The following is an 11,176-nucleotide window of genomic DNA, read 5'->3' as shown; positions in this document are numbered from 1 at the left end:
AAAAAACAGCTATACTTCAAAATAGCCTAAAAAACTAAGAAAAGCCTAAATTTGCCGAAACAGCTAACGTGTAAATATTAGCTTAACTCCAAAACAGCCTAAAAGCTTTTAAAAAAGTCTAAATTAGCCAAAACAGCTAGCATGTAGCCTAAATATTAGCTAGACTCCAAAAATAGCCTAAAAAATCTTAGTAAATGCCAAAATAGTCCAAAAAGTCAGCAGAATGCCAGTTTTTTTAACTTTAAAACCGTAACTTCTTAACATAATTATGAATAATAAAAAGACAGGGATATTATTCCAGAAGAAATCAACTTAAACCTTAAAAACTTTCAATGTTTTACTCTCCATAAAAATATATTTTGTCAAAATTATACAAGTTAGAAATGAGCGCAAGATAACATCTGGCCATTAATAACAATAAAATAAAATGATCTGGAGGGCCGGATAGAATTACCTGGAGGTGACAGTGGACAGTAATAATTGTTGAGACAGTTGGCATAGTGACTTTAATAAGACAAAAATGTATATATTTGAATAATTTATCACCTGTAAATTCCTCCATTGTGCCAAAATGTGTGATATTTCTGTCAGAGAAAACCAACCTCAATTTTTGTCAGAAGATCTTGAAGCTCTCCTGATTCGTTCATGGCGAGTATTTTCTCAGCACCCTGTGGATCAGATGTCAGGAGGACGGTCACTGCTTGGTGTGGAGGCTCCTCTCTAGCAGATGAAGTGGTGAAGACTCACCCCGAGGTAGTGTCCGTCGATGAACACCACGGGTAACGAAGGAGGTTCCCCCACACGTCTGCACCGCTGCTCCAGCTCCTTACCGAGCTCGCTGTCCAGGGCGATGTTCTTCTCCACAAACTTCATCCGGTGGTTCTGGAAGATCTTCCTGACCAGCTCGCAGCGCTCGAAGGTCGTCCTCACCACTCTGAAACTGGTGGTGTAGATCACGATCCGGCCAAACTCCAAAGACAGCTCCATCTGAGAGCAGAGAAGCTGGAGGATCAGTGTGGACGGATCGTCAAGGTCTACATATTTGCTGCTATTGGAGCTCCTGTTATGTTTCTCCACTGTCTGGTTTCTACATTTTACCTGCCAGTTTATGTTTTCCCAGGTTTTTATATCAGTTAGTCTCCCCTTATACTTCTGCCATTCTTATTTGTTTTGTCAGAGCTTTTTTTATGTTCTTTGCTTCAATTCATATTTTTTATACGTTCCTTGTGTGTTTTCTTAGACCCCTGCTTTCTGTCGAAAGTCCATTTAGTTTTTCCATCCCAAAAATCTGTTTGTCCTAATTGTTCATCTGAATGTGCTCCTGGTTTGGAGTTACCTTTCAGAAGAATCTAACTCAGTGGGACTCTGCCTTTTCATTTGAGCAAAAGAGACACACATCCCCCCAAATTCAGCTGATTTGTTTGGTGATTACAAAAGTTGGAGAAAATGATTGAGTTTCAGTCATCAAGACTTTTTGAGTCTCTCTTTTGTTAATTTAAAAACAAAAAGTTTAAAAACAAAATCTGTTTTTTGTTGTGGGAAACAAATAACGGGTGTGCTGTCTCAAAATTTGATATGTATCTCGGTACATGGTTCATGAGATGATATGTAAAAGATTTAACAAACCTGGTGGAGAAATGATACCGTCCTGTTCTTATGCCTAAATGGATGTAATCTAGATATTTATTACCATATTTTTGCACTATTAGGCACATTTAAAAGCCTTATTATTATTATTATAAAAAAAAAAATACTACACCCTAAAATCTAGAGTGCCTTGTATTAATTGTAATTAAGTCTAGGTTTCTTCTTTTTTCCTGATTCAGGTTTTTTAGGAGTTTTTCCTCACCGGAAGGGAGGGTCTAAGGCAGGGATAACCTTTTATTTGGTCTGTTTTTAGCCATTGTGTATATTTTATGACTAACTTTCTGCATTTGTAAAAACTGCCGGCATGAAGCCCAATGAGGCAAATTTCCTTTGTGATATTGGGCTATATAAATAAAATTGAATTGATTTGAATAGTTGTGTTGATTGAATTTTGAAGGTACATGACACTCTCTCAAAATTTGGTTGGTGTTATTGTAAATAACATGTATAACATGTCAGATTGTGTTTTTTTTTACATGTTACAAACAACACTGGGAGTTAACGTAGTCCCAGTAATGTTTGTTTAGTGGTATCTGTCACAAACAGGCAGACGGCTGGATCCAAGTGCAGCAGGTTTATTTGGCACGGACAGAACAACAGGCGCGAAGCACAGCTAAAAGTCCACGAAGCTAAATCAGGGTCAGGCAGGCAGGGGTCAAGCACGAGCATGAAGACATGAGAGAATAACCAGTGTGGTCAGGGTCCAGGCGAGGGTCAGGGCAGGCGGCAGACGAAGCGGGGTCAGATTAAACAGAAGATCAGGTCAGGTGGAGAATGCTCAGTGATGCAGGCAGAGTGGCACAAACAAGACTTCGCACTGAACAGAGCTCTCTGCTCTGACTAAATACTGCTGGGAGTGATTACTGATGGCAGAAGGGGCTGATGGGAAATGAAGTGTGGAGAACCAGGAAGTGCTAGAACTCAGGAGATAGTTCCCGCTGAAGGCCAGAGGGGGAGACAGGGGACTGATTCATGACGGTATCAGTCTGTTTTTTTTACATGTTACTAACAATGTTGGGAGTTACAGGCATTGTAAAAAAGCTAATGAGGCTAACAGTTTTATTGGGGCTAACATGTAGTAAACAAGTTCTAGGCTATGTCCAAATTCCTTCACTATGCACTATATAATGCACTATATAGTGCGTTCGCCATTTTGTAGTACTGTCCGTATTTACAATTCCAAAATCGAGCGCACTAGAAATCTCCCAGAAGTCTTTGCGACAAACTACCGTGCATCGATGCTCACTACATTAGCAAATATAGACCACAATGCTTTGTGGTCAAACAGTTCTTGCGAAAGAAAACATGTTTAAATGTAATTTTTTAGCAAACCGTCCACATTTTCGCCATCAGAACACGGCGGAGTAACAAATAGACGTAGTGAAATGTTCGTATTGATCTGATTTCCACTTTGGGAAAACGTCATATCCGGCCTTTAGAAAAAAAATAAAAGTATTGAGCATGGTGTCCAAATTGCTTTTATAATCCAGGGTAATAGATAGTCCTGCACTACATAGTTTTTTAGAAGTTAGGGATTAGGGTGAGAATTTGGACAAAGCTCTAGAGTTACTTCAAACGTAGTTAATAAAGTTTGACTGACTTATCTTTGACTTTTGTCTCGCTTAATGCGCCTTATATGTGACATAAGTCCAAAAACGGACCATTTTTAGATGATGAGCCTTATAGTGCAGAAAATATGGTATTCATTTGTCATTTTATTCCATAAATGTCAATAAGACATAACAACTTCAAACATTCAAACATTCAAACCAAATTTTTTGGATTTTTTAGACTGTTTTGCTCTTTGTGGTGAAAAAAATGTCTCATATTGATATATCCATGTATTTCTTTTTTACCATGCGGTGGGAAAAGGGCTATTGTGTATTTAGTGACCTTCTCTGATGTTCACCTTCAGCCAATTGGAATTGACCCAACTTGTGATTGTACATATTTTTGTTTGCATCACATGAACATAAAAAGTCACCAAACAGTGCAAAAGATAGGGGAGACGTAACAGGAAGTGAGGCTGAGAGTTTGACAGAAACTGATTATTTACTTCCTGGTTAAATTTATACCACTTTACTAACAAAATGTTGTTCATATCTGTGGTTTTCACCTGATATTTCTGTTACTCTCAGAACTAAAGGAATTTTTGGACATGTATCTGCATCTTTAACATCCCTAAACCAAATTTATGATCATGATTTTTCTCATCAAAAATAATAGAAAGAGTTAAGAAGATTTTTTTTGTCAAAAGATATAAACTGTCAATATTTCAAACATGGAACAGCAGAAAATTCTGCAAGTAATAATCTACCAAGATTCAATTACCATTGATAACAATCTTCTAGAACAGATTATATCAAGAAGAATAAAAGAACAATTAGGTTGTTTGAAAGAAAACTAAAAATGTTTTAAATATGTGTCTTAAAATTTTAATACATGAAACATTTTATTTTCTTAAATGTTGGGATGAAATTAGTCTAACAAGGATTCATTAGCTTGGAGTAAAAAAAAAGCTGTCACATTTTTGAGAAAACTCAGTTGCTGAATTTATTAAACTCACATTTGGAGATTTGGATAACAACTGAAATCCGTGAGGTCAGATTTTTCAAAGATTTCTGTCAATTTGATTCAATTACACCTTTTTAAAAGTTTTTGTCGACAACTGATGGTCGCATAGGAGTATGATAAACTGGGATGGACCTCATCACCTCAATATTCTGTGCTCAGTCAGTTCACCTCAACAAGTTGATTTACTGTATTTTTCGAAATTGTTAACATGATCAACGTAATTCCAGCAGACTCTGAAGGAGAAAAGCCGCTCATTAATGGTTGAAAAGTTACAGTACGTCAAAGATTTTGTGTTTAAGCGTCAACGGCAACACCTTAAGTCTTAAAGGGTTAATTATTTGAAATAAAATGCAGAAAATGAAAATATTGCCCTTGATAGCTTTTTTAAAATAATCTTGGCACAGATGTTGAGGCCTCTGGATCTCATGTTAACCTGAAAAAACGATCAGGCATGAACATTGACTGTACATGAGAACTGGACTGAGCAAACCCCTCGTGTTCCAAATAGGAAATACCGACTGGTTCCAAGATATCAAAACCTTTTTTTACATGTTCCTGATAATCCTAATTGTTTTTTCATATTTGTTTTTGTAGTGCAAGTTATAAATTAACCAATCAGATGTCTCAATAAAAGTAGGCGGTCTCAATACTAACAAACGTCTTCTGCTCCAACATGTCGTCTGTATTGTGAAAAAATGGCGACTGAATTGACTTAATTTCTTTGGAAGTACGTTAAATTCTATGAATGAGGTCACTCTCTCTCGGTCCAGTTCTCTCTATATATCATTATTTTCTCTCAATAAAACTTATTGAGCCAAACAGTGTATATTCTGTACCAAATATATTCAAATCCATAAATCTTGACATCAATCCTGATTCACTTGAATTTATCCAAACAGATTTCCTGCTTTTCAAATCCCCGTTCAGCACACATTTGTAAAAGCTAAGACTTTCTCCGCGGGAGCAGATCGTGCCGCTTCACCTTGATAAGTATTTAATCTCCACCATGAAAGAAAGAAAAGCCCCCTTAATTGTGCTGAGAGGCTTTATTTGGTTGGTGACACGGTGCGATCACATAATACCAGTTTACAGGAAAACAGTGTTGACCTTTTATGTCACCTGTAAGCTCTCTGACCCGCAGGAACAATCGCTGCAGCGATGACAGAAAGCAGTGCTGGATATTCATTAACCTGATTAGTTTCTCCTGAAACACTTAACGAAATGCACATTAATCATTCATTGGTGCGTGGCCTTGTCCGGTCTTTTGAGTCATCCCGCAGAAACTCTCACTTGAAAGTTGACAGGAAATGGCTTTGAGACTTCCCAAGAGCATGAGGCAGTGAAGCTAAAAGTTTGATGGGAAGTACTTACACCGTTGGAGTTTGGAAGGTTTTCAAACAGCGTCTGACCGGCGCAGACTTTGTGCTTGACCCCTCTCACCGTCCCATTCTTACTGAGGATGTTGACCCTCTTGGTGGTGAACAGCCAGTCCTTGGTGGCCCCCGCGTACAGGAGCAGCTCGTCCGGCTCTCCCTCGCACTCATCCAGCTCGGAGCCCAGAGGTCCGAACAGGTGGGATTCTCCGGTGGTGGAGGGGGTGCTGGCCCGCTCGGCCTCCGAGCTGCTGGTGCAGTCTGAATCCAGAGAGTCCGAAGGCCCCTCATCCTTGAACATCTCCTTCAGCACCCGGCCGCTGCTCCCCGAGGCCACGCGGAACCTTACCCGCTTCTGCGGCTTCTCCTGCCCCGCCGTCATCTCTGTCCCCTCCATTGCGAACCCTCTTCCACATTACATGGCCCCCAGCTCGACAGTTAGGCTCCTTCCCCCTCATTCAGAGGTAAACACGCAGCTCAGACACACTTTTTTTTGTTTCCCATGGATTACTCCCAGGTTTAATCCTCACAGTGTGAACAGATCTAAAAATGACTGGGAGCCTGTAAGCTCCCTTGCAGTCAAATAGCCACTAAATAAATCATGTGTGTCTACCATGGCAACCGAGCAAGCTAATCCCAAGTAAAATGATCCTGTCCTCTCCATTATTCATGATTTTCAGAGTAGTTTTCAGCAAAGCTTTGACGGAAGACTTTTAACTGCCTGACTTCATTCGCTTTAATCAAACAAACATTTCATCTTCTGTGGATGAAAGACAACAGCAGACCTTTGGAGAGCGGCGGGAGCGCTATTTTAGATGCCACTCTTGCAGCGACCTGAACCCTCCAAACTGCTGAACAAATGGGTGCAAATTTCTGTTTGTATCATTGGATTGAACATCGTAATGTTAATGTTTCAGATTTGTATTCTTCTCATACTTTTAAGAGCAGTTGTCGTATTTGTTTTTGCGAATGTCAAAAAATTAACTCACTTATTATTCTTTTTTAATAAGATGGGATTTAAAAAACTACAGAAATGTTGAATTCGAAATGATTTTGCAATTTTTTTTAGTCTAAAAAATTGGGTTTGTCTGCAGTTTCTGTGGTGTCCCCACCTGTGTTTGCCCACATTGGCTTAAGTGAACACTCAGCGGGTAGGCTTGCAATGCTACCCAGCTGGTCCTTGGACAGCGGGTCTGCTTGCTACAGCGGAGATCGCAAGCTTGATACAGATGAGCTTGCTAGCATGCTACAGCGGAGCTTGCTAGCGGGCTACATCAAAGTTCACAAGCTTAATACCACGGAGCTCACTAGCTTGCAGATGAACTTACTACCATGCTACAGCAGAGCTTGCTAGCATGCTACAGATGAGCTCGCTAGTTGACAACACGGGGGCTCGCTAGCTGGTAACAGGGGACCTTGCCAGTTCAATACAACGGAGCTCGCTAGCTCTATACATCAAAGCTCACCAGCTCGATACAGACGATCTCGCTACAGCGGATCTTGCTAGCTTTGCTATCATGCTACAGCGGATTTTGCTAGCTGGCTACATCAAAGCTCACAAGCTCAATACAATGGAGCTCACTAGCTCGCTACAGATGAGCTTGCTAGCATGCTACAGTGGACCTCTTTACATTGACGCTCACTAGTTCGATACCGCGAGGCTTGCTAGCACGCTACGTTGTCCACCGGGCGGCTGACTAACGTAATAAGCCTATCCACTGAGTGTCCACTTAAGCTTATGTGGGCAAACACAAGTGGGGCCACCACAGACACTGCGGACAAACCCACTTCGGGTCCACATTTTCTACCCCAATTTTAAACCATATGAGGTCCACTTGGCCTCTCTGGCTGGGCTGTTGTGGTAATTATCTGATGATGGAGGCCACATATATAAAGAAAATTAAACTTAAAACTGTCTTTCTACGTATTTCTTTATTCAAATCGTTGTGAAAAGATCATATTTTTTCCTTGAAATCACACGCCTGATTCTGATGCCTCCACTTTCCTCATCTGATCTGGACTCTGGATACAAACTGTACAGTTGAATAGCTCCAATACTGATCACCATTTCTTGCTACACCAGTAATATTAGATCAGAGTTGTGAGGGGCTGTAAACCAAGAGGAGAGCGTGTAAACAAAGGGATGATGGGAGGTGGGAGCGGGCTTACCCTGCCCCCACCTGTGAAGTGAATTTCTCATGAACTCCTGCCGCTCAACAGAAACTATGTCCTAGGCTTTTTGAAGCTCTCCATCTCGGCTCTGACACATTTTAACTTCGTAATTCGTGTTTACGGCTGAAAAGTTATGGTGAGTCATAGAACATTTACATTGGAGCATCGCCAGGGACGTCTCAGGTGTCAAAGGGTTAAAGATGCTCTTGTACCCCTGGCTGATCATCATCACCTCAAACTGTAAGTCATTTTAACTGAAGGTAAAGTTTATTTTAGATTGGTTTGTCTATATTTGCAGGAATATCTCTGACATGTGAAAAGCGGTTCGTTCTGCTGTCAGTCTGAAGCCAAGAGCTGAGTGAGATCATCGCTTCATGATTCACTGTAAGGTGATATTCCTCAGCAGTCTGAGGAGGGAGCGCAGGTGTTAACGGGGATCTTGGAGAGAAGAAGGGAACATCTAATGTGTCACTGTGGCATAATGCTGTCTCAGACAGTTTTTGGTGTCTGTGTCTGAGTGTGTGTTTGTGTGTGTAACAGGTTTCCTGGTAAGCAAGAGGCACATTTCCAGGAAGTCTGTCCTTGTCTCTCTTTTCAAAGTCTGTGGCTTGAGTTGAACATCATTATTACACCAATGATAATGCTACAAGTAAAAACCAAAGATATAATTAAATATTTACAGTTATTTCTAACTATTTATCAGTCTTTTGTTTTAGAAAAAGTGTGTCAAAACACACTTTTTTGTCAGCTGATTGAATAAAAAAGTGGTTCAGATGAGCAGATCAGCAACAGATCAACGAGTCTCACAAAACCGGGTAATTTCAGCCAATTTGTTTGATGAAATCTGTTTTTAAAACCGTATATAAGAACTGGACAAAGTGAGTGTGATGCCACCCATAAAAAATGGATCACTTCCAACTGCAACCAAATGAAGTCAATTCAGTTGCCATTTTTTTACAAATAGCCATATTGGAACCAAAATTGTCAGTAAGTAGAGATTGGTTTGAGTTCGGCTGAGTTATCATTTCTATGGCAACCACAGTCGCTAATCAGAAGTGAGCTTGTCAGAAGGCCACACCCTATGACTGTATAAGTAATGGACTGATCAACAACTCCCCTCTTGTATTCCAAATAGAAAGAACCCGGTGGTCGCAAGAAGGCCGAAGTCCCATAGACTTCCATGGAGAAATAAACAGTTATTCTCAGTCATTTTATTTGTCAGAATCACCATTCTTGCTCTGATGCATTTTTCTTAGCACGTTCTTTATAATCCTAATTTTTTTTTAAATATTTTTTCCTAATCGCCAGGTATTCAAGTTATAACCTGACTAATCAGATGCCTCAGTAAAAGCATGTGGTGTTTTCTGGTCCCGCCTCGAATGTTTGATTGACAGATCAGTGGGAGGGGTGTGGACTTCAAACAAGCTGGAACGAGCTCACTCATGATTGGTGAGAGTAGTTCCTCTAAAAACATGACTCAGACCGACTCGGACTAATGGATGTCGACGGTTTGCAACATGGAGGTTGACGTACAGTATCAAGAAGCGACGGTGAAGGTTCTAGCCTGATTTTGGGCTAGAGATAAGGCGTTTTTCTATGGGAGACCTCAACACTCATTATGTCCAGTTCTTATGCGGTCTACCCCTATTTCGAATGTTTGACTTGAGACCACATTGAGGCATCTTATTAGCCAGTTTATGACTTAAATAACTTTCACTACAAAAAAAAAATGACAAAAAGATGTGGATATGTTAAAACAATAGAACTAGAATGGTTATTCTGACTAATAGAAGGACTGAGTAATAGCTAATTGTTTCTCTATGAAAGCTTGTGGGATTTTGGTTTCTTGGAGCCAGCGAGTACTTCCTGTTCGAGGGGTGAAGGGTCATTCAGTCCAGTTTTCATTTACATTAAATGGATGTAACAGGCAAACATTAACATTGAAGCGCAAAATGTCACAAACAACACAGCCTGGAAAACAATTAGTTTTGTCGTCTATGTTTTTGTGCACTAACGGTTACGCTTACTTGGTTCATGTTTTGTCTGGTTTGCGGTTTTGTAATTCCCTACTGTCACGGTTTCATTACCCAATCATCCACATCCTCATCCTCTGTTTCCTCTTGTATTTGTACCAGACTGGTTTTCAGTTCATCTCTGTCAGGTCATTTGTATGTCAACCTTTCTATTCCTCTATTATTTTGTGACCCTTACAGTTTTGGATTTGTCATGATCAGGTTTAGCTGTAACTAACAAGATTCCTGGATTCAAATAAATCCTCACTTTCAAAATGCAACATTTCCTCCAAAATTAAGAGGATACATTTTATTTTTACTCAGCAGAACCCTGGGAGTCAAATTTGACCTCTGTTTTTTATTATAATTAATTTTAACTCTTCCAGACAACGAACAAACTTATAATAATAAGTGTTTTCCCAATGATCTTTTAAATTCAATTTTGTCATTTTTATCCAAATTCAGAAAACCTGTGTTGTATTCTAGGACCTATTTTCAGCAGCAGTAGTTCAAAAGAAATTTGTCTTGGAGTTGTGGGCAGAGTAAGCCTCCCCTCATTTCCCATTATCCTTTTGTCTATAGGCTCTCCTGCTAGCTTATAGCCCCTCACAGCTCCAACATAACATTAGCAGAGCAACAAAAATGGTGAGCATGGTTTTTCGGCTTTGGTAATTGCTGCTTTCCTAAATAAACAAACAAAAAACACATGACTTCCTTTCAAAATAAGATACTTTGTACCACTTAGGATCTTCTCACTGCTCTAAATGGACTTGGTAACATTATGTCAGCAGTGGTTAAAAAAAAACAAACAGAACCATATACATTTTTTTAAATTAAATTTATAAACCTAACAATCAACTTTGACTCGTTCAACAATAACAGTATCTGACTTATCTGACAGCATGCTTTTATGTATGAATTCTGGTTGTGCTTCATTCATTTTTCTGTGATAAATACCAATGAAAAATCTGTCAAAAGTTTTTAGCATGATTGTGGTAAACTACAAGCCTCACTGCTTGATGGATCGTTGGGGCATCATGGGTACTGTAGTGAGGAGCATCTTGGGGTTTGACTTATCCGACCGTTTCACTTTATAATCCAAAAAATGCTTTTTAAAGTAAGAAAAATATGTATTTTTATCTAACCAGAGAGGCAAAGTGGAGGGGTGTCATGTGACATGAAAGAAGACATGATGCTGATTTTTTTTGACAACTTTAACCAAAAAGATAATTTAAACGGTGCAGAAAGAAACAAACAGCTGTGAAAACTGTAGGCTTTTTTCATGATCCCTTCATTCCTGACTCACCTGTAAATCTGGAGGCACAACAGAAACAGATGACGGGGAAGTTCTCATTTAGAGATTAGGTCTGTAGCTGGGGCAAGATGGCGCCGATGTTC

General features: G+C 39.7%; 1 protein-coding gene across 1 annotated transcript in view; it reads right to left on the bottom strand.

Annotated features, from left to right (window-relative positions):
- Nucleotides 1-6,117, bottom strand: part of grxcr1a (glutaredoxin and cysteine rich domain containing 1 a) — a 10,206-nt gene extending 4,089 nt beyond the window's left edge. Inside the window, exons 1-3 of the mRNA XM_024283904.2 lie at nucleotides 5,593-6,117; nucleotides 748-987; nucleotides 603-668 (exon numbers count right to left, since the gene is read on the bottom strand). Coding sequence (XP_024139672.1) covers nucleotides 603-668; nucleotides 748-987; nucleotides 5,593-5,991 — 705 coding nt within the window. The 5' untranslated portion in view covers nucleotides 5,992-6,117. The remainder of the gene's footprint in view (nucleotides 1-602; nucleotides 669-747; nucleotides 988-5,592) is intronic.
- Between the last annotated feature and the right edge of the window lie 5,059 nt (nucleotides 6,118-11,176).

Source organism: Oryzias melastigma, linkage group LG10 (assembly GCF_002922805.2).
Source record: "Oryzias melastigma strain HK-1 linkage group LG10, ASM292280v2, whole genome shotgun sequence".
In the NCBI taxonomy this organism is placed as follows: domain Eukaryota; kingdom Metazoa; phylum Chordata; class Actinopteri; order Beloniformes; family Adrianichthyidae; genus Oryzias; species Oryzias melastigma.
The sequence above is the reverse complement of the archived record's forward strand: the minus strand, read 5'-3'. Positions and strand labels throughout refer to the sequence as shown.